Source organism: Bombina bombina, chromosome 6, assembly GCF_027579735.1.
Source record: "Bombina bombina isolate aBomBom1 chromosome 6, aBomBom1.pri, whole genome shotgun sequence".
Classification (NCBI taxonomy): Eukaryota; Metazoa; Chordata; class Amphibia; order Anura; family Bombinatoridae; genus Bombina; species Bombina bombina.
In genome coordinates, this window is record NC_069504.1 from 492,736,913 (window position 1) to 492,760,093 (window position 23,181).

Genomic DNA, 23,181 nt, shown 5'->3' on the forward strand with positions numbered 1-23,181 from the left:
TTGTATCCCACAAGTAAAGGATGAATCCGTGGACTCGTCGTATCTTATAGAAGAAAAGTAAATTTATGCTTACCTGATAAATTAATTTCTTCTATGATACGACGAGTCCACGGCCCGCCCTGTCAATTTAAGACAGATTATATTTCTCTTGTTAAGTGTATCCAGTCCACGGATCATCCATTACTTGTGGGATATTCTCCTTCCCAACAGGAAGTTGCAAGAGGATCACCCACAGCAGAGCTGCTTTATAGCTCCTCCCCTCACTGCCATATCCAGTCATTCTCTTGCAACTCTCAACTAAGATGGCGGTCGTAAGAGGACTGTGGTGTTTTATACTTAGTTTATTTCCTCGGCTCGAAGAGTCTCTGAGTTATCTGCCTTACATTGTGATTCTCCTTATCTGATTTTTCATTCAGACAAGGTAGTTCTGCGTACCAAACCTGGGTTTTTACCTAAGGTGGTTTCTAACAGGAATATCAATCAAGAGATTGTTGTTCCATCATTGTGTCCTAATCCTTCAAAGAAGGAACGTCTTTTGCATAATCTGGACGTAGTCCGTGCCTTGAAGTTTTACTTACAGGCTACTAAAGATTTTCGTCAAACATCTGCCTTGTTTGTCGTTTACTCTGGACAGAGGAGAGGTCAAAAAGCTTCGGCAACCTCTCTCTCCTTTTGGCTTCGGAGCATAATACGCTTAGCCTATGAGACTGCTGGACAGCAGCCCCCTGAAAGGATTACAGCTCATTCTACTAGAGCTGTGGCTTCCACCTGGGCCTTTAAAAATGAGGCCTCTGTTGAACAGATTTGCAAGGCTGCGACTTGGTCTTCGCTTCACACCTTTTAAAAATTTGGCACTTTTGCTTCTTCGGAGGCTGTTTTTGGGAGAGAGGTTCTACAGGCAGTGGTTCCTTCTGTTTAAGTTCCTGCCTTGTCCCTCCGATCATCCGTGTACTTTAGCTTTGGTATTGGTATCCCACAAGTAATGGATGATCCGTGGACTGGATACACTTAACAAGAGAAAACATAATTTATGCTTACCTGATAAATTTATTTCTCTTGTAGTGTATCCAGTCCACGGCCCGCCCTGTCCTTTTATGGCAGGTCTAAATTTTAATTAAACTACAGTCACCACTGCACCCTATGGTTTCTCCTTTCTCGGCTTGTTTTGGTCGAATGACTGGATATGGCAGTGAGGGGAGGAGCTATATAGACAGCTCTGCTGTGGGTGATCCTCTTGCAACTTCCTGTTGGGAAGGAGAATATCCCACAAGTAATGGATGATCCGTGGACTGGATACACTACAAGAGAAATAAATTTATCAGGTAAGCATAAATTATGTTTTTGATGTATTTGCTCCTTCTGAAAGGGACAGTACCCTGTGAAATAGTTTTTATATTAATGTATTGTCAATGACTTGTTATACCAGCTGCAGAGTATAAAATGTATGAGAAATTGCATTTTCAGGTTTGTGTATATGAAGTAGCTGGTTTTGTGCTTTTATAACAATGGGTTGAGCTTCAGGTAATATCAGATCTCATTATGTTATCACTTTATGTACACACACAGGCTTCCTTGTCTTATATTTGTCTGGAAAACTAAAGCTCAATACATAGAACAATGGAAAATGATCATTTTATTACTTAACTATCCTGCACCCCACTGTGAGTTTAATTTTTTCTGCTGGCTGTGTTTACTTAGGCTATTCAATAGCTGAGACTTCAGTATCAAATTTTTAGTATAGGTTGGTAAACCACAAGCTAAATCGGTTATTTCAAAGGCCAAAATAGGGGTAAAGGAGCTACTTGTAAGCAATGTAATACACTCCGGCGGGTAAAATGGATCATTGTGAACAATTTAAATGGGAGAAATTTTTGGGGTGAACTGTCCCTTGAAGTAGTCTTTGGTAGAAAAGTTCTTCAGGCAGCTGTTTCAGTTTGATTCTTCTGCTAATATTTTAAGTTTTTTTCTTTCTATTTATGAGAAATATTTCTTTTGTGGATTTAAATTTTTCAGCAGAAAATGGCTGTTTTTATTTTATCCCTCCCTTTCTAGTGACTCTTTTGTGGACTTCCACATCTTGGGTATTTCTATCCCATACGTCACTAGCTCATGGACTCTTGCCAATTACATGAAAGAAAACATAATTTATGTAAGAACTTACCTGATAAATCAATTTCTTTTATATTGGCAAGAGTCCATGAGACCCACCCTGTTTCTGGTGGTTATGATTTTTTTGTACAAAAGCACAATTTTATATTTCCAGTTCCTCCTTTTTTGTATGCTTTTTACTCCTTATTTTATTACCCCACTACTTGGCTATTCATTAAACTGAATTGTGGGTGTGGTGAGGGGTGTATTTTTAGGCATTTTGAGGTTTTGGAAACTTTGCCCCTCCTGGTAGGATTGTATATACCATACGTCACTAGCTCATGGACTCTTGCCAATATGAAAGAAATGAATTTATCAAGTTCTTACATAAATTGTTTTTCCTTTGGCTGAATGACTGGGGATTATGGGTAAGGGAAGTTAGACTTAACAGCTCTGCTGGGTGCTCTTTGCCTCCTCCTGCTGGCCAGGAGTTGAATATCCCACTAGTAATTGGAATGACGTTGTGGACTCTCCATGCCCGGAAGAAAAAAAAATTTATCAGGTAAGCATAGATTTTTTTTTTATTGACTAGTTTGTTGTGCTTGATTTGTTTTGGTTTTCTGTTTTCTTCTAGAGTGTTGAATTGTCTCATCTGGTTATGTTATCCCATACAGGTCCTAAATGACACTTGGGTGTCCTTTCCTTCCTGGTCAGAAGACTCAACTTTTGTAAGCTCAAAAAAGACACAGTATGAGGAACACATTTATCGTTGTGAGGATGAACGGTTTGAGGTAAGATCACAAAGGGTATATGTTTTGAGATGCAACTGTTTTTCTCTTTTTTTTTTTTTTTTATAGGTAAAATAATGTATTTGAAAAATCATTTAATGCTGTATGTCAAGATGAATGATAGTCTTACACGTGTCCATGTTCTCCAATACATCTAAAATACAATCCTATTTCTCCTACATTGGTGTATCCGGTCCACGGCTTCATCCTTACTTGTGGGATATTCTCAATTCCTACAGGAAGTGGCAAAGAGAGCACACAGCAGAGCTGTCCATATAGCTCCCCTCAGGCTCCGCCCCCCCAGTCATTCTCTTTGCCGCTCTAACTAGTAGCATCTCCACGGGGGTGGTAAAGAGTATGTGGTGTTAGTTGTAGTTTTTTATTTCTTTTATCAAGAGTTTATTTTAAAATAGTGCCGGTTTGTACTATTTACTCTGAAGCAGAAAGTGATGAAGAGAGAGGAATATGATTTTAGCACCAGTAACTAAAATCCATTGCTGTTCCCACGCAGGACTGTTTAACACCAGAGAACTTCAGTTGGGAGGAACAGTTTGCAGGCTTAACTGCTTCAGGTATGATCAGTCATTTTTCTAACAAGACCAAGTAATGCTAGAAGACTGTCAGAAATCCCCTCAGGGATAGGTAAGCCATTTTTCTCAGACTCTGTATAAAATGATGGCTTATATTAAGGGCTCTATGCTGGTTGACACTATTGTGGGCTTTATCGATTGCTTTTTAGCATGTTTTCAGTATGAATAAGGTGTTTTTTGAGACTTTTGAAACACTTATGGGGTTTAATATTGCGCCTGGCACTTAATTGGACACCTAATCTAGTCTAAAAGGCCCCACCACTCTGGAATGAAGAGGGAGGAGGCCTCATTTTCGCTCTTCAATTGCGCAGTTATTTTGACTAGACCGTTCATGCAGCTTCACGTGGGGAGTCCAGAGACATCAGAAAGGACTTCAGAGAGGCTTATTTCCTACTTAAATAATCCCTAAGGAAGGTAAAAGCCACAGTAGAGACTGTGGCATTGTACTGTAGTGTTTTTAACCGGTTAACTGCTGTTCTTAGCTCCGGTTTGGGCATTAAGGGGTTAATTGGTCTGAAAATTTGTGTGCAATCTTTTCAAAGCATTAAGACACTGTGGTAATATTCCTTTCAAGGCTAAGACCCTATTCGGGCCAGAGTTGAAAGAAATTATTTCAGATATCACTGGAGGAAAGGGCCATGCCCTTCCACAGGATAGACCTTTCAAAGCTAAAAATAAGTCTAATTTTCGTTCCTTTCGCAATTTCAGGAACGGACCGGCTTCTACCTCTACAGCCACTAGGCAAGAGGGTAACGCATCCCAGCCCAAACCAGCATGGAAACCATTGCAAGGCTGGAACAAGGCTAAACAGGCCAAGAAGCCTGCTGCTGCTACCAAGACAGCATGAAGGGGTAGCCCCCGATCCGGGTCCGGATCTAGTAGGGGCAGACTTTCTTTCATGTAATTAGCAAGAGTCCATGAGCTAGTGACGTATGGGATATACATTCCTACCAGGAGGGGCAAAGTTTCCCAAACCTCAAAATGCCTATAAATACACCCCTCACCACACCCACAATTCAGTTTTACAAACTTTGCCTCCTATGGAGGTGGTGAAGTAAGTTTGTGCTAGATTCTACGTTGATATGCGCTCTGCAGCAAGTTGGAGCCCGGTTTTCCTCTCAGCGTGCAGTGAATGTCAGAGGGATGTGAGGAGAGTATTGCCTATTTGAATGCAGTGATCTCCTTCTACGGGGTCTATTTCATAGGTTCTCTGTTATCGGTCGTAGAGATTCATCTCTTACCTCCCTTTTCAGATCGACGATATACTCTTATATATATATATATATACCATTACCTCTGCTGATTTTCGTTTTAAGTACTGGTTTGGCTTTCTACAAACATGTAGATGAGTGTCCTGGGGTAAGTAAGTCTTATTTTCTGTGACACTCTAAGCTATGGTTGGGCACTTTGTTTATAAAGTTCTAAATATATGTATTCAAACATTTATTTGCCTTGTCTCAGGATGTTCAACATTCCTTATTTTCAGACAGTCAGTTTCATATTTGGGATAATGCACTTGAATCAATTATTTTTTCTTACCTTAAAAAATTTGACTTTTTCCCTGTGGGCTTTTAGGCTCGCGGGGGCTGAAAATGCTTCATTTTATTGCGTCATTCTTGGCGCGGACTTTTTTGGCGCAAAAAATCTTTTCTGTTTCCGGCGTCATACGTGTCGCCGGAAGTTGCGTCATTTTTTGACGTCCTTTTGCGCCAAAAATGTCGGCGTTCCGGATGTGGCGTCATTTTTGGCGCCAAAAAGCATTTAGGCGCCAAACAATGTGGGCGTATTATTTGGCGCCAAAAAATATGGGCGTCGCTTTTGTCTCCACATTATTTCAGTCTCATTTTTTCTTTGCTTCTGGTTACTAGAAGCTTGTTTATTGGCATTTTTTCCCATTCCTGAAACTGTCATTTAAGGAATTTGATCAATTTTGCTTTATATGTTGTTTTTTTCTCTTACATATTGCAAGATGTCTCACGTTGCATCTGAGTCAGAAGATACTTCAGGAAAATCGCTGTCTAGTGCTGGAACTACCAAAGCTAAGTGTATCTGCTGTAAACTTTTGGTAGCTATTCCTCCGGCTGTTGTTTGTATTAATTGTCATGACAAACTTGTTAAAGCAGATAATATTTCCTTTAATAATGTACCATTGCCTGTTGCAGTTCCCTCAACATCTAAGGTGCAGAATGTTCCTGATAACATAAGAGATTTTGTTTCTGAATCCATCAAGAAGGCTATGTCTGTTATTTCTCCTTCTAGTAAACATAAAAAATCTTTTAAAACTTCTCTCTCTACAGATGAATTTTTAAATGAACATCATCATTCTGATTCTGATGACTCTTCTGGTTCAGAGGATTCTTTCTCAGAGATTGATGCTGATAAATCTTCATATTTATTTAAAATGGAATTTATTCGTTCTTTACTTAAAGAAGTACTAATTGCTTTAGAAATAGAGGATTCTGGTCCTCTTGATACTAATTCTAAACGTTTAGATAAGGTATTTAAATCTCCTGTGGTTATTCCAGAAGTTTTTCCTGTTCCTAATGCTATTTCTGAAGTAATTTCCAGAGAATGGGATAAATTGGGTAATTCATTTACTCTTTCTAAACGTTTTAAGCAATTATATCCTGTGCCGTCTGACAGATTAGAATTTTGGGACAAAATCCCTAAAGTCGATGGGGCTATTTCTACCCTTGCTAAACGTACTACTATTCCTACGTCAGATGGTACTTCGTTTAAAGATCCTTTAGATAGGAAAATTGAATCCTTTCTAAGAAAAGCTTATCTGTGTTCAGGTAATCTTCTTAGACCTGCTATATCTTTGGCTGATGTTGCTGCAGCTTCAACTTTTTGTTTGGAGACTTTAGCGCAACAAGTAACAGATCATGATTCTCATAATATTATTATTCTTCTTCAGCATGCTAATAATTTTATCTGTGATGCCATTTTTGATATTATCAGAGTTGATGTCAGGTTTATGTCTCTAGCTATTTTAGCTAGAAGAGCTTTATGGCTTAAAACTTGGAATGCTGATATGGCTTCTAAATCAACTCTACTTTCCATTTCTTTCCAGGGTAACAAATTATTTGGTTCTCAGTTGGATTCTATTATCTCAACTGTTACTGGTGGAAAAGGAACTTTTTTACCACAGGATAAAAAATCTAAGGGTAAAAACAGGGCTGCTAATCGTTTTCGTTCCTTTCGTTTCAACAAAGAACAAAAGCCTGATCCTTCATCCTCAGGAGCAGTTTCAGTTTGGAAACCATCTCCAGTCTGGAATAAATCCAAGCCTTCTAGAAAGGCAAAGCCTGCTTCTAAGTCCACATGAAGGTGCGGCCCTCATTCCAGCTCAGCTGGTAGGGGGCAGGTTACGTTTTTTCAAGGAAATTTGGATCAATTCTGTTCACAATCTTTGGATTCAGAACATTGTTTCAGAAGGGTACAGAATTGGTTTCAAGATGAGACCTCCTGCAAAGAGATTTTTTCTTTCCCGTGTCCCAGTAAGTCCAGTGAAAGCTCAAGCATTTCTGAATTGTGTTTCAGATCTAGAGTTGGCTGGAGTAATTATGCCAGTTCCAGTTCTGGAACAGGGGATGGGGTTTTATTCAAATCTCTTCATTGTACCAAAGAAGGAGAATTCCTTCAGACCAGTTCTGGATCTAAAAATATTGAATCGTTATGTAAGGATACCAACGTTCAAAATGGTAACTGTAAGGACTATCTTGCCTTTTGTTCAGCAAGGGCATTTTATGTCCACAATAGATTTACAGGATGCATATCTGCATATTCCGATTCATCCAGATCATTATCAGTTCCTGAGATTCTCTTTTCTGGACAAGCATTACCAGTTTGTGGCTCTGCCGTTTGGCCTAGCTACAGCTCCAAGAATTTTTTCAAAGGTTCTCGGTGCCCTTCTGTCTGTAATCAGAGAACAGGGTATTGTGGTATTTCCTTATTTGGACGATATCTTGGTACTTGCTCAGTCTTTACATTTAGCAGAATCTCATACGAATCGACTTGTGTTGTTTCTTCAAGATCATGGTTGGAGGATCAATTCACCAAAAAGTTCATTGATTCCTCAGACAAGGGTAACCTTTCTGGGTTTCCAGATAGATTCAGTGTCCATGACTCTGTCTTTAACAGACAAGAGACGTCTAAAATTGATTTCAGCTTGTCGAAACCTTCAGTCACAATCATAACCTTCGGTAGCCTTATGCATGGAAATTCTAGGTCTTATGACTGCTGCATCGGACGCGATCCCCTTTGCTCGTTTTCACATGAGACCTCTTCAGCTCTGTATGCTGAATCAATGGTGCAAGGATTACACAAAGATATCTCAATTAATATCTTTAAAACCGATTGTACGACACTCTCTAACGTGGTGGACAGATCACCATCGTTTAATTCAGGGGGCTTCTTTTGTGCTTCCGACCTGGACTGTAATTTCAACAGATGCAAGTCTCACAGGTTGGGGAGCTGTGTGGGGATCTCTGACGGCACAAGGAGTTTGGGAATCTCAGGAGGTGAGATTACCGATCAATATTTTGGAACTCCGTGCAATTTTCAGAGCTCTTCAGTCTTGGCCTCTTCTGAAGAGAGAATCGTTCATTTGTTTTCAGACAGACAATGTCACTACGGTGGCATACATCAATCATCAAGGAGGGACTCACAGTCCTCTGGCTATGAAAGAAGTATCTCGAATTCTGGTTTGGGCGGAATCCAGCTCCTGTCTAATCTCTGCGGTTCATATCCCAGGAATAGACAATTGGGAAGCGGATTATCTCAGTCGCCAAACGTTGCATCCGGGCGAATGGTCTCTTCACCCAGAGGTATTTCTTCAGATTGTTCAAATGTGGGAGCTTCCAGAAATAGATCTGATGGCGTCTCATCTAAACAAGAAACTTCCCAGGTATCTGTCCAGATTCCGGGATCCTCAGGCGGAAGCAGTGGATGCATTATCACTTCCTTGGAAGTATCATCCTGCTTATATCTTTCCGCCTCTAGTTCTTCTTCCAAGAGTAATCTCCAAGATTCTGAAGGAATGCTCGTTTGTTCTGCTGGTAGCTCCGGCATGGCCTCACAGGTTTTGGTATGCGGATCTTGTCCGGATGGCCTCTTGCCATCCGTGGACTCTTCCGCTACGACCAGACCTTCTGTCGCAAGGTCCTTTTTTTCCATCAGGATCTCAAATCCTTAAATTTAAAGGTATGGAGATTGAACGCTTGATTCTTGGTCAAAGAGGTTTCTCTGACTCTGTGATTAATACTATGTTACAGGCTTGTAAATCTGTATCCAGAGAGATATATTATAGAGTCTGGAAGACTTATATTTCTTGGTGTCTTTCTCATCATTTTTCTTGGCATTCTTTTAGAATTCCGAGAATTTTACAGTTTCTTCAGGATGGTTTAGATAAAGGTTTATCTGCAAGTTCTTTGAAAGGACAAATCTCTGCTCTTTCTGTTCTTTTTCACAGAAAGATTGCTAATCTTCCTGATATTCATTGTTTTGTACAAGCTTTGGTTCGTATAAAACCTGTCATTAAGTCAATTTCTCCTCCTTGGAGTTTGAATTTGGTTCTTGGGGCTCTTCAAGCTCCTCCGTTTGAACCTATGCATTCATTGGACATTAAATTACTTTCTTGGAAAGTTTTGTTCCTTTTGGCAATCTCTTCTGCCAGAAGAGTTTCTGAATTATCTGCTCTTTCTTGTGAGTCTCCTTTTCTGATTTTTCATCAGGATAAGGCAGTGTTGCGAACTTCTTTTGAATTTTTACCTAAGGTTGTGAATTCTAACAACATTAGTAGAGAAATTGTGGTTCCTTCATTATGTCCTAATCCTAAGAATTCTAAGGAGAAATCATTGCATTCTTTGGATGTTGTTAGAGCTTTGAAATATTATGTTGAAGCTACTAAGTCTTTCCGAAAGACTTCTAGTCTATTTGTTATCTTTTCTGGTTCTAGAAAAGGCCAGAAAGCTTCTGCCATTTCTTTGGCATCTTGGTTGAAATCTTTAATTCATCTTGCCTATGTTGAGTCGGGTAAAACTCCGCCTCAAAGGATTACAGCTCATTCTACTAGGTCAGTTTCTACTTCCTGGGCGTTTAGGAATGAAGCTTCGATTGATCAGATTTGCAAAGCAGCAACTTGGTCCTCTTTGCATACTTTTACTAAATTCTACCATTTTGATGTATTTTCTTCTTCTGAAGCAGTTTTTGGTAGAAAAGTACTTCAGGCAGCGGTTTTAGTTTGAATCTTCTGCTTATGTTTTTCATTAAACTTTATTTTGGGTGTGGATTATTTTCAGCAGGAATTGGCTGTCTTTATTTTATCCCTCCCTCTGTAGTGACTCTTGCGTGGAAAGATCCACATCTTGGGTAATCATTATCCCATACGTCACTAGCTCATGGACTCTTGCTAATTACATGAAAGAAAACATAATTTATGTAAGAACTTACCTGATAAATTCATTTTTCATATTAGCAAGAGTCCATGAGGCCCGCCCTTTTTTTTTATGATTTTTGTATAAAGCACAATTATTCCAATTCCTTATTTTATATGCTTTCGCACTTTTTTATCACCCCACTTCTTGGCTATTCGTTAAACTGAATTGTGGGTGTGGTGAGGGGTGTATTTTGAGGTTTGGGAAACTTTGCCCCTCCTGGTAGGAATGTATATCCCATACGTCACTAGCTCATGGACTCTTGCTAATATGAAAGAAATGAATTTATCAGGTAAGTTCTTACATAAATTATGTTTTCTCTCTTTGCTCAGGCTTGGGCAAGAGATGTTCTGGACCCCTGGGCACTAGAAATTGTTTCTCAGGGGTATCTTCTAGAATTCAAGGACTTTCCTCCAAAGGGAAGGTTCCACATGTCTCGCTTATCTTTAGACCAGATAAAGAGACAGGCATTCTTACGTTGCGTTGAAGACCTTCTAAAAATGGAGTGATACACTCAGTTCCAACAGCAGAACAAGGACTGGGTTTTTACTCAAACCTGTTTGTAGTTCCCAAAAAGGAAGGAACTTTCAGGCCAATCCTGGATTTAAAGATCCTAAACAAATTCCTCCTAATTCCATCATTCAAAATGGAAACCATTCGGACAATTTTACCAATGATCCAGGAGGGTCAATATATGACTACCGTGGACTTAAAGGATGCGTACCTGCATATTCCTATCCACAAAGATCACCATCAGTTCCTGAGGTTCGCCTTTCTGGACAAGCATTACCAGTTCGTGGCTCTTCCCTTCGGATTGGCCACTGCTCCCAGAATTTTCACAAAGGTGCTAGGGTCCCTTCTAGCTGTGCTAAGACCAAGGGGCATTGCAGTAGCACCTTACCTAGACGACATCTTAATTCAAGTGTCGTCCTTTCACAAAGCAAAGGCTCATACGGACATTGTTCTAGCCTTTCTAAGGTCTCACGGGTGGAAGGTGAACATAGAAAAAAGTTCTCTGTCCCCGTTCACAAGGGTTCCCTTCCTGGGAACAATAATAGACTTAGTAGAAATGAAGATCTTTCTGACGGAGGTCAGGAAGTTAAAACTTTTAAACTCTTGTCGAGTTCTTCATGCCATTCCTCAACCCTCCGTAGCTCAGTGCATGGAGGTAATAGGTCTAATTGTTGCGACAATGGACGTGGTTCCCTTTGCTCGAATTCATTTAAGACCACTGCAACTGTGCATGCTCAAACAGTGGAATGGGATTATGCAGATTTGTCTCCCCAGATACAAATGGACCAGAAAACCAGAGACTCACTCCTCTGGTGGTTGTCTCAGGATCACCTGTCTCAGGGAATGAGTTTCCGCAGACCGGAGTGGATCATTGTCACAACAGACGCCAGCCTCTTAGGCTGGGGTGCGGTCTGGGAGTCCCTGAAAGCTCAGGGTCTATGGTCTCGGGAAGAATCTCTTCTCCCGATAAACATTTTGGAATTGAGAGCGATATTCAATGCGCTCCAGGCATGGCCTCAACTAGCGGAGGCCAAATTCATCAGATTTCAGTCGGACAACATGACGACTGTAGCGTACATCAATCATCAGGGAGGAACAAAGATTTCCCTGGCGATGAAGGAGGTATCCAAGATCATCAAATGGGCAGAGGATCACTCCTGCCATCTATCAGCAATTCACATCCCAGGAGTGGACAACTGGGAAGCGGATTATCTGAGTCGTCAGACTTTCCATCCGGGGGAGTGGGAACTTCACCCAGAGGTTTTTGCCCAGTTAACTCAACTATGGGGCCTTCCAGATCTGGATCTGATGGCGTCACGTCAGAACTCCAAAGTTCCACGTTACGGGTCCAGGGATCCCAAGGCGACATTGGTAGATGCCTTAGTGGCGCCTTGGTCGTTCCACGTTACGGGTCCAGGGATCCCAAGGCGACATTGGTAGATGCCTTAGTGGCGCCTTGGTCGTTCAATCTAGCTTATGTCTTTCCACCGTTTCCTCTTCTCCCCCGGCTAGTAGCCAGGATCAAACAGGCGAAGGCTTCGGTAATTCTGATAGCTCCTGCGTGGCCACGCAGGACTTGGTATGCAGACCTGGTGAATATGTCATCGGTTCCACCATGGAAGCTACCTTTGAGGCAGGACCTTCTAATCCAAGGTCCATTCGAACATCCAAACCTAGTTTCTCTGCAACTGACTGCTTGGAGATTGAACGCTTGATTCTAGCTAAGCGTGGGTTTTCGGAATCAGTTATAGATACTCTGATTCAGGCTAGAAAGCCTGTCACAAGGAAAATTTACCATAAGATATGGCGGAAATTTCTTTGTTGGTGCGAATCCAAGGGTTACTCATGGAGTAAGATTAGGATTCCAAGGATACTATCTTTTCTCCAAGAAGGATTGGAGAAAGGTCTGTCAGCTAGTTCCTTAAAAGGACAGATATCTGCTCTGTCTGTTTTGTTACACAAGCGTCTGGCAGCCGTGCCAGATGTTCAGGCGTTTGTACAGGCTTTAGTTAGGATCAAGCCTGTCCACAGACCTGTGGCTCCTCCATGGAGTCTAAATTTAGTTCTTTCAGTTCTTCAAGGGGTTCCGTTTGAACCTCTACATTCCATAGATATTAAGTTACTATCTTGGAAAGTTTTGTTTTTGGTAGCTATTTCTTCTGCTAGAAGAGTTTCTGAATTGTCTGCTTTGCAGTGTAATTCACCCTATCTGGTGTTTCATACAGATAAGGTCGTTTTACGTACCAAACTCTGGTTTTCTTCCAAAAGTGGTTTCCAATAAGAATATTAACCATGAAATAGTTGTTCCTTCTCTGTGTCCTAATCCAGTTTCTAACAAGGAAAGTCTGTTAAACAATCTTGATGTGGTTTGTGCTTTGAAGTTTTATCTAAAAGCAACTAAAGACTTTAGACAAACATCGTCCTTGTTTGTCGTCTATTCTGGCAAGAGGAGAGGTCAAAAGGCAACTGCGACCTCTCAGTCTTTCTGGCTGAAAAGCATCATCCGGTTGGCTTATGAGACTGCTGGAAGGCAGCCTCCTGAACGAATCACAGCTCACTCTACTAGAGCTGTGGCTTCCACATGGGCTTTCAAGAATGAGGCTTCTGTTGAACAGATCTGTAAGGCAGCGACTTGGTCTTCACTGCATACATTTGCCAAATTTTACAAATTCGATACTTTTGCTTCTTCGGAGGCTATTTTTGGGAGAAAGGTTTTACAAGCAGTGGTGCCTTCCGTTTAGGTTACCTGACTTGTTCCCTCCCTTCATCCGTGTCCTAAAGCTTTGGTATTGGTTCCCACAAGTAAGGATGAAGCCCTGGACCGGATACACCAATGTAGGAGAAACCAGAATTTATGTTTACCTGATAAATTTCTTTCTCCTACGGTGTATCCGGTCCATGGCCCACCCTGGCATTTGGTCAGGTTTAAATTTATTTTTGTAAACTACAGTCACCACTGCACCCTATGGTTCTCCTTTTTCTCCTAACCGTCGGTCGAATGACTGGGGGGGCGGAGCCTGAGGGGAGCTACATGGACAGCTCTGCTGTGTGCTCTTTTTGCCACATCCTGTAGGGATTGAGAATATCCCACAAGTAAGGATGAAGCCGTGGACCGGATACACCGTAGGAGAAAGAAATTTATCAGGTAAACATAAATTCTGTTTTTCTCATAGGTAGCAAAAACTTTGCTAGAGTTAAAGGGACAGTCAACACCAGAATTTTTGTTGTGTTAAAAGATAGATAATCCCTTAAAGGGACAGTCAAGTATAAATTAAACTTTCATTATTCAGATAGGACTTTTAATTTTAATCGACTTTCCAATTTACTTTTATCATCAAATTTGCTTTTTTCTCTCGGTATTCTTAGTTTAAACTAAACATAGGTAGGCTCATATGCTAATTTCTAAGCCTTTGAGGGCTGCCTCTTATCACATGCTTTTTAAATCTCTTTTCAACACAAAGAGACAGAAAGTACACGTGGGCTACATAGATAACACTGTGTTCAGGCACAGAAAGTTATTTAAGATCTAGCACAAAGCAATGCTAAATTTAAGACAATAGATAATAAACAGTAACAGTCATGTGATCAGTGGGCTGGAAGAAGGTTCCTAGATACAAGGTAATCACAAAGGTAAAAAGTATATTAATATAACTGTGTTGGTTATGCAAAACTGGGGAATGAGTAATAAAGGGATTATCTATCTTTTTAAAACTATAACAATTCTATGGTTGACTGTCCCTTTAATTACCAATTCCCCAGTTTTTCATAACTAACAGTTCTAATTATACACTTTACCTCTGTAATTACTTTGTATCTAAGCCTCAGCAGACTGCCCCCTTATTTCAGTTCTTTTGACAGACTTGCATTTTAGCCAATGCTCTCTAGTGGTGAAAAACTATCAAAATGCATTTAGATTAGAGGTGGCCTTCAAAGTCTAATAAATTAGCATATGAACCTCCTAGGTTTAGCTTTCAACTAAGAATACCAAGAGAACAAAGCAAAATTTGTGGTAAAAGCAAATTAAAAAGTTGTTTAAAATTACATGCCCTATTTGAAACGTGAAAGTTTTTTTGGACTGGACTGTCCCTTTAAGTTTGTGTTGTTTTTTAAAAAAAAAAATGAAATCTATTTAACTATATTAAGTTTTTAAAATAAGTAATATTTCATGCACTTTGTTTTAGTTGGACGTGGTGCTGGAGACTAACCTAGCCACAATCCGTGTGCTGGAGAGTATTCAGAAGAAGTTGTCACGGCTTTCTGCTGAAGACCAGGCCAAATTCCGTCTGGACAACACTTTAGGTGGAACATCAGAGGTCATCCACCGTAAGGCTCTGCAGAGGATATATGCAGACAAAGCAGCTGACATAATTGATGGCCTAAAGAAGAACCCAGCTGTAGCTGTTCCAATTGTACTAAAAAGGTGAATGTCGCGCTCTTCTTGGTAGTACACATGCCCCTTTAGCTTGCTGGTGATTACTGTATTACAACTACCTAACAACATTTGTAGGCAAATGTCTGGTTTTGTGTTCAAAAAAAGAATAGCAATGGCACTACATAAATAGGATGGGGGTGCTCAGTCTGGTTTTATTGATATATATACCTTTATGAGCTAGAGTGCTTGTGCAAAGAAATTTCTTGCAAGTATAGCCGGAATCACTGAAGGCATTGAGACTGGAGGAATGCACTTATATAGCACTTCTAATACCCCTTAAATATCAAACTGTACAAACAGGGCCAAAAGGTTGAATTCTCAAATAAAACATAACTTTTATTACTACAAAGGTTGGATAAAATCACTGTGTAAATGTGTGCAATTTATAAACACATAGAAACTCGAAATAGAATTATTTTGGCTGTGATGAAGCATTCGTAAATATGGGCATGATTGGAGGGCAATCAGGATGTATAGTGTTGATACAGTGAGTATTTATTACTAATTGTCAGGTCAAAAGTTGTTGGATAATTGTGTGGCTCACTTATTAAATAGCACGGATTAGTGTGTCTAATCAAGGATTGTAACACAGTGTTAAGTATTCAAACTACTGAGAGGGTAAGTGTGCCCAATAGAAAAAGTGTCTTAATTTAAAAATTTTATTTGAGCACGGTAATAATTCTACCTCTGCACATATCTTTAAATGGTTAATATATTTTCACCGCTAGGTGTATACATAAATACACTGGTCTTTAATATTGCAGTACAGTTGCTTGGCTCTAGAGTAAAACTTGCCCTTATTCTGGCTTACCCATAGTGTTTGCGTAATAAATGTCACTGTTTATACCAAGACTATTGAAGCCCTATATAACTTAACTGGCGTTAGTGTATTGTATTTATTGTTCTAAAAAGTGTTGTGAACACTGATTCTGCATGTGCAGAGGGGACCAAGTCATTCAGTATTCAGTGGTTATAATTTATACTAGTGTACACACTTGTAATGTGCTGTACCAGCACTTTTTGATAGATCTGATGGTTATTAGACCTTTAATTATTCACATCCTCCACTTCACACTTGATACTGTTATTGAGTATGGCTGAATTTTTGTAGGCTTTATTAACGATAATGTATTGTATTTCTTGTAAACAATCTTTTATACAATTACAGTAACTAAGCCTTCAATAGTATATATATCAACTCAAATTTCGGTTCTCAAACCATGAAGGGGTTAATCAAACGTGCAGTATAACTAGACTGCCTGTACAACTACAGGGAGCCTTATTGTGGCATAAGACTATTCAATTATTCAAAAAGTGCTGTAATATCGTAATCCACACATCACAGAATGAGCTGTACTAAATAGCCTTTTGTGGTCTTTACTCTATTATTCACAACATCCACTTCACATTAGATACTGTAATCCAATATGATTGGGTCTCTATATGCTATTTATATTAGCAATACTATATTGTTTTTCTTCTAAGAAATTTCACAAAATTGGTTACTTAAGCCTGCGTTTGTAAATATATCTACTTGAATTAAAAAATGTTCCACCATAAGAGGGTTAATCGATTATACACTTGATTATACACTATAACCTGGCTGCTTATAACACTACTGGGAGCCTTATTTAGGCATGAAGTAGTTAGATTACTTAAAGGTGCTATAATATCACAACCCGCACATAGGTGCCGCTGAGTAAGCTGTGCTTGTTAGCACTTCTGCCTTTAAATCAATTATTGACGTATACTGAACCCAGAGTTAATGATGCCCATAAATATACTATTTTTTTTATTCTATTGGTGCGAGTTAATATGCCATTTAAAAACGACAAACAGGGTATTTAAACAATACCCCTCCCTAACATGTTTCGGCGATACATTCTCGGCTTTTTCAAAGGTGACGCACGGCGGCGTCTGAGGGTATTTATGAGGAATAGTTCAAGCCTATTGGCCTGTTTCAGCCAATCGTTGGCATTCAAAAGTGAGGTGTGTCACATATGCCAATGACATCACCAAGTAGGGCGGCTCTTTTCAGCTAATTGTTGGCCTTCACAAGTGAGGTGTGTGACATATGCAGATGACATCACCGGGTAGGACGGCTCTTTACCTCCTATTGGTCTTGCTCGAGGATACAATGACAGTTTATTTTAATATTTGCATTGCGTTCTGATCTCACAAGAATCGTATAATAACATTCCCATATTTTACATGTAAACTGTAATTTTTTACTCAATTGGAACAGGATTTACAAAATTTACAAAACAGTCTCAGTGGAGCCAATACTTCGGTGTTGATCATTTTAAATGGAGTCCCAAATAGAACTGTGAATCTGGGGGTGTGATGAATGCGTTAATATGCAAAAGATTAGGTGAAGTGCTATTGTTGTCAGTGCTGATTGTAAGTTTATACACAACATTTACTTAAACATTTTTGGAAGTTTATAATACAGTGGAACACAAATATTCTCAGGATGTAGGTATATAAAATAAAAATTATAAAAGATATGTTTCTTATTTTATCATCGGTATGTGACTGAATCAAATTTGAATGACAGAGGGCTCGTGAGAATATAATGCCTAAATCGGAGGTACTGTGAATAAAATAAATGATGCGTGCATTGTGTATTTTGGTGTGCTAGAAAAAAGAATGAATGAACTAAATGAAAAATAATAATGAATAATACATAAACTACAATTGGGCATAATAGTGATAAGAAATGATAAATAACAATTAAACTGCAATTGGGCATAATAGTGATAAAAGACTAATGACACTAAAGTCTTTAAGTGAGTGCGATATGCTTATCTGGTGTAGCTATATATGTGAAGCAAAATTGGAAAAAGGAGGGGAAGTGGGGAGAGGGATGAGGAAAGTGAAATAGACAAAATAAAATGTGATAACCGGTTATAAAACGTGTCAAAATATCTGGAATTGGTATTACAGAAAGACAAAATAAGTGACAATTGACAGTGCGTATAATTGAGTGTTGTCATGACAGTGATGGTAGGTATAAAGAGAAATAGGAAAAAGGGGAATTTATTCCAAATGGACTCGAGTAGATAAAATGTCTACTGGCTAAAGCAGCAACTATTAATCTTAATGATTTTTATATTCAGACTTAATTTATTGGATATTAGTTCCTAAAATTCACTAAGAACTGATCCTTTACCTGATTTTAATATTCCTACTGATAGAATTTACAGTGTAACACTAACAAATTTTCTTTTTATAAGAACATAGAGTAGTTGTTCTGTTCATTGAGGCCTTTTGGATATACCCTGTCCATTAGGTATATCCATCTAGTTTCTGCTTTGAGTAAAGCTTTTTCAAGATCACCGACTCTTAAACCCAAGGATATCTTTTGAATTCCATGACACTTCAATTCAGAAGTCTTAGATTGGTGATGTCTGAGAAAATGAGAAGCTACGGAAGTAATTTCTCCAACATAGGTGTGTCCGGTCCACGGCGTCATCCTTACTTGTGGATATTCTCTTCCCCAACAGGAAATGGCAAAGAGCCCAGCAAAGCTGGTCACATGATCCCTCCTAGGCTCCGCCTTCCCCAGTCATTCTCTTTGCCGTTGTACAGGCAACATCTCCACAGAGATGGCTTAGAGTTTTTTGGTGTTTAAATGTAGTTTTTATTCTTCAATCAAGAGTTTGTTATTTTAAAATAGTGCTGGTATGTACTATTTACTCTGAAACAGGAAAGAGATGAAGATTTCTGTTTGTAAGAGGAAAATGATTTTAGCAACCGTTACTAAAATCGATGGCTGTTTCCACACAGGACTGTTGAGAGGAATTAACTTCAGTTGGGGGAAACAGTGAGCAGACTTTTGCTGCTTGAGGTATGACACATTTCTAACAAGACTCGGTAATGCTGGAAGCTGTCATTTTCCCTATGGGAACCGGTAAGCCATTTTCTTAGTTTAAGTAAAAGAATAAAGGGCTTCATTAGGGCTTAAAAAACTGGTAGACATTTTTCTGGGCTAAAACGATTACTTTACTAAGTATATTTGGCAGATTATTACTTTTAATAGTTGTTAAATCTTGGGGATTGTTTTAATAAAAACGGCAGGCACTGTATTGGACACCTTTTTCACTGGGGGCCTTTTCTAGTCATAGACAGAGCCTCATTTTCGCGCCTCTAATGCGCAGTTGTTTTTGGAAAGCATGGCATGCAGATGCATGTGTGAGGAGCTAAGAACCACTGAAAAAGCTTATAGAAGGCATCATTTGGTATCGTATTCCCCTCTGGGCTTGGTTGGGTCTCAGCAAAGCAGATACCTGGGACTGTATAGGGGTTAAATGTAAAAACGGCTCCGGTTCCGTTATTTTAAGGGTTAAAGCTTTCAAATTTGGTGTGCAATACTTTTAAGGCTTTAAGTTACTGTGGTGAAATTTTGGTGAAATTTGAACAATTCCTTCATACTTTTTCACATATTCAGTAATAAAGTGTGTTCAGTTTGAAATTTAAAGGGACGGTAACGGTTTTATTGTAAAACGTTTTTTGTGCTTTGTTGACAAGTTTAAGCCTGTTTAACATGTCTGAACCATCAGATAACGATGTTCTATATGTATGATAGCCAATGTGTCTCCCCATTTAAATATATGTGATATATTTGTGTCAGAATGTCCAAACAAAGTAGGGATAATAATGTCATAGATATGATATTGCCCAAGATGATTCCTCTAATGAGGGGAGTAAGCATGGTACTGCATCATCCCCTTCTGTGTCTACACCAGTTTTGCCCACACAAGAGGCCCCTAGTACATCTAGTGCGCCAATACTTATTACCATACAACAATTAATGGCTGTAATGGATAATTCTATTGCATGCATTTTTTCCAAAATGCCTACTTATCAGAGAAAGCGTGATTGCTCTGTTTTAAACACTGAAGAGCAAGAGGACGCTGATGATATCTGTTCTGACATACCCTCACACCTATCTGAAGGGGCCAGGAGGGAGGTTTTGTCTGAGGGAGAAATTTCAGATTCAGGGAAAATTTCTCAACAAGCAGAACCTGATATTGTAACTTTTAAATTTAAATTTCAACATCTCCATGCACTACTTAAGGAGGTATTATCTACTCTGGATGATTGTGATAATTTGGTCATTCCAGAGAAATTAGGTAAGATGGACAAGTTCCTAGAGGTTCCGGTGCCCCCCGATGTTTTTCCTTTACCCAAGCGGGTGGCGGACATAGTAAATAAGGAGTGGGAAAGGCCCGGCATACCTTTTTGTCCTCCCCCTATATTTAAGAAATTAGTTCCTATAGTCGACCCCAGAAAGGACTTATAGCATACAGTCCCCAAGGTTGAGGGGGCGGTTTCTACTCTAAACAAACGCACTTCTATTCCTATAGAAGATAGTTGTGCTTTCAAGATCCTATGGATTAAGGTTAGAGGGTTTGCTTAAAAACATGTTTGTTCAGCAAGGTTACCTTCTACAACCAATTTCATGCATTGTTCCTGTCACTACAGCTGCGTGTTTCTGGTTCGAAGAACTAGAAAAGTCGCTCAATAAAGAATCTTCGTACGAGGAGGTTTTGGACAGAGTTCAAGCTCTTAAATTGGCTAACTCTTTTTTATTTTAGATGCCGCTTTGCAATTAGCTAGATTAGCGGCGAATAATTCAGGGTTTGCTATCGTGGCGCGCAGAGCGCTTTTGCTTAACATCCCTTTCAAGGGTAAAACACTGTTTGGTCCTGACTTGAAAGAGATTATTTCAGACATCACTGGGGGAAAGGGCCACGCCCTTCCTCTGGATAGGTCTTTTAAGGCTAAAAAGAAGCCAAATTTTCGTCCCTTTCGCAGAAACGGACCAGCCTCAAATTCTACACCCTCTAAGCAAGAGGGTAATACTTCTCAAACCAAGCCAGCCTGGAGGCCGATGCAAGGCTGGAACAAGGGTAAGCAGGCCAAGTCACCTGCCACTGCTACCAAAACAGCATGAAGTGTTGGCCCCCGATCTGGGAAGGATCTGGTGGGGGGCAGACTTTCTCTCTTTGCTCAGGCTGGGGCAAGAGATGTTCAGGATCCTTGGGCGCTAGAAATAGTTTCTCAAGGTTATCTCCTGGAATTCAGGGAACTACCCCCAAGGGGAAGGTTCCACGGGTCTCGATTATCTTCGAACAGGCATTCTTACACTGTGTAGAAGACCTGTTAAGCATGGGAGTGATTCATCCTGTTCCATTAGGAGAACAAGGGATGGGTTTTTACTCCAACCTGTTCATAATTCCCAAAAAAGAGGGAACATTCAGACCTATTTTAGATCTCAAGATTCTAAACAAGTTTCTAAGGGTTTCATCATTCAAAATGGAAACCATTCGAACGATCCTTCCTACCATCCAGGAAGGTCAATTCATGACCACGGTGGACTTAAAGGATGCGTACCTACGTATTCCTATCCACAAGGAACATTTTCGGTTCCTAAGGTTCGCCTTTCTGGACAAGCATTACCTGTGGCACTTCCATTCGGATTAGCCACTGCTCCAAGGATTTTCACAAGGGTACTAGGGTCCCTTCTAGCGGTGCTAAGACCAAGGGGCATTGCAGTAGTACCTTACTTGGACGACATCCTGATTCAAGTGTCGTCTCTGTCAAAAGCAAGGGCTCATACAGACATTGTCCTAGCCTTTCTCAGATCTCACAGGTGGAAAGTGAACATAGAAAAAAGTTCTCTGTCCCCGTCAACAAGAGTTCCCTTCTTGGGAACAATAATAGTTTCCTTAGAAATGAAGGTTTTTCTGACAGAGGCCAGAAAATCAAAACTTCTAAGCTCTTGTCAGGTACTTCATTCTGTTCTTCTTCCTTCCATAGCGCAGTCCATGGAAGTAATAGGTTTGATGGTTGCGGCAATGGACATAGTTCCTTTTGCACGAATTCATCTAAGACCATTGCACCTGTGCATGCTCAGACAGTGGAATGGGGATTATACAGACTTGTCTCCGACGATACAAGTAGATCAAATAACCAGAGATTCACTCCGTTGGTGGCTGACCCTGGACAACCTGTCACAGGGAATGAGCTTCTGCAGACCAGAATAGGTAATTGTCACGACCGACGCCAGTCTGGTGGGCTGGGGCGCGGTCTGGGAACCCCTGAAAACTCAGGGTCTATGGTTTCGGGAAGACTCTCTTCTCCCGATAAACATAATGGAACTGAGAGCGATATTCAATGCTCTCAAGGCTTGGCCTCGACTAGCAAAGGCCAAATTCATAAGGTTTCAATCAGACATCATGACGACTGTTACATATATCAACCATCAGGGGGTAACAAGGAGTTCCCTGGCGATGGAGGAGCATCCGGGGGAGTGGGAACTCCATCTGGAAATCTTTGCCCAAATAACTCAATTATGGGGCATTCCAGACATGGTTCTGATGGCCTCTCGTCAGAACTTCATGGTCCCTTGTTACGGGTCCAAATCTAGGGATCCCAAGGCGACTCTATTGGATACAGTAGTAGCACCTTGGATCTTCAACCTAGCTTATGTATTCCCACCGTTTCCTCTCATTCCCAGGCTGGTAGCCAGGATCAATCTGGAGAGGGCTTCGGTGGCCTTGATAGTTCCTGTGTGGCCACGTAGGACTTGGTATGCAGACCTGGTGAATGTGTCATCGGCTCCACCATGGAAGCTACCTTTGAGACAGGACCTTCTTATTCAGGGTCCATTCGAACATCCGAATCTGGTTTTCCTCCAACTGACTGCTTGGAGTTTGAACGCTTGATTTTATCAAAGCGTGGGTTTTCAGATTCTGTAATAGATACTCTTATTCAGGCTAGAAAGCCTGTAACTAGAAAAATTTACCATAATATATGGAAAAAATATATCTGTTGGTGTGAATCTAAAGGATTCCCATGGAACAAGATAAAAATTCCTAAGATTCTTTCCTTTCTACAAGAAGGTTTGGAGAAAGGATTTTCTGCGAGTTCTCTGAAGGGACAGATCTCTGCTTTATCTGTTTTACTTCACAAAAGGCTGGCAGCTGTGCCAGACGTTTAAGCGTTTGTTCAGGCTCTGGTTAGAATCAAGCCTGTTTACAGACCTTTGACTCTTTCCTGGAGTCTTAATCTAGTTCTTTCAGTTCTTCAAGGGGTTCCGTTTGAACCCTTACATTCCGTAGATATTAAGTTATTATCTTGGAAAGTTTTGTTTTAGGTTGCAATTTCTTCCGCTAGAAGAGTTTCTGAGTTATCTGCTCTGCAGTGTTCTCCGCCCTATCTGGTCCATGCAGATAAGGTGGTTTTTACGTACTGAGCCTGGTTTTCTTCCGAAGGTTGTTTCCAACAAAAATATTAACCAGGAGATAGTTGTACCTTCTTTGTGT

General features: G+C 40.1%; 1 protein-coding gene across 1 annotated transcript in view; it reads left to right on the plus strand.

The window, feature by feature from the left end:
• Positions 1–23,181, plus strand: part of SIN3A (SIN3 transcription regulator family member A) — a gene marked incomplete at its 3' end in the record, with an annotated part of 448,744 nt that overhangs the window by 378,048 nt on the left and 47,515 nt on the right. Inside the window, 2 exon segments of the mRNA XM_053717346.1 lie at positions 2,763–2,879; positions 14,598–14,836. Coding sequence (XP_053573321.1) covers positions 2,763–2,879; positions 14,598–14,836 — 356 coding nt within the window.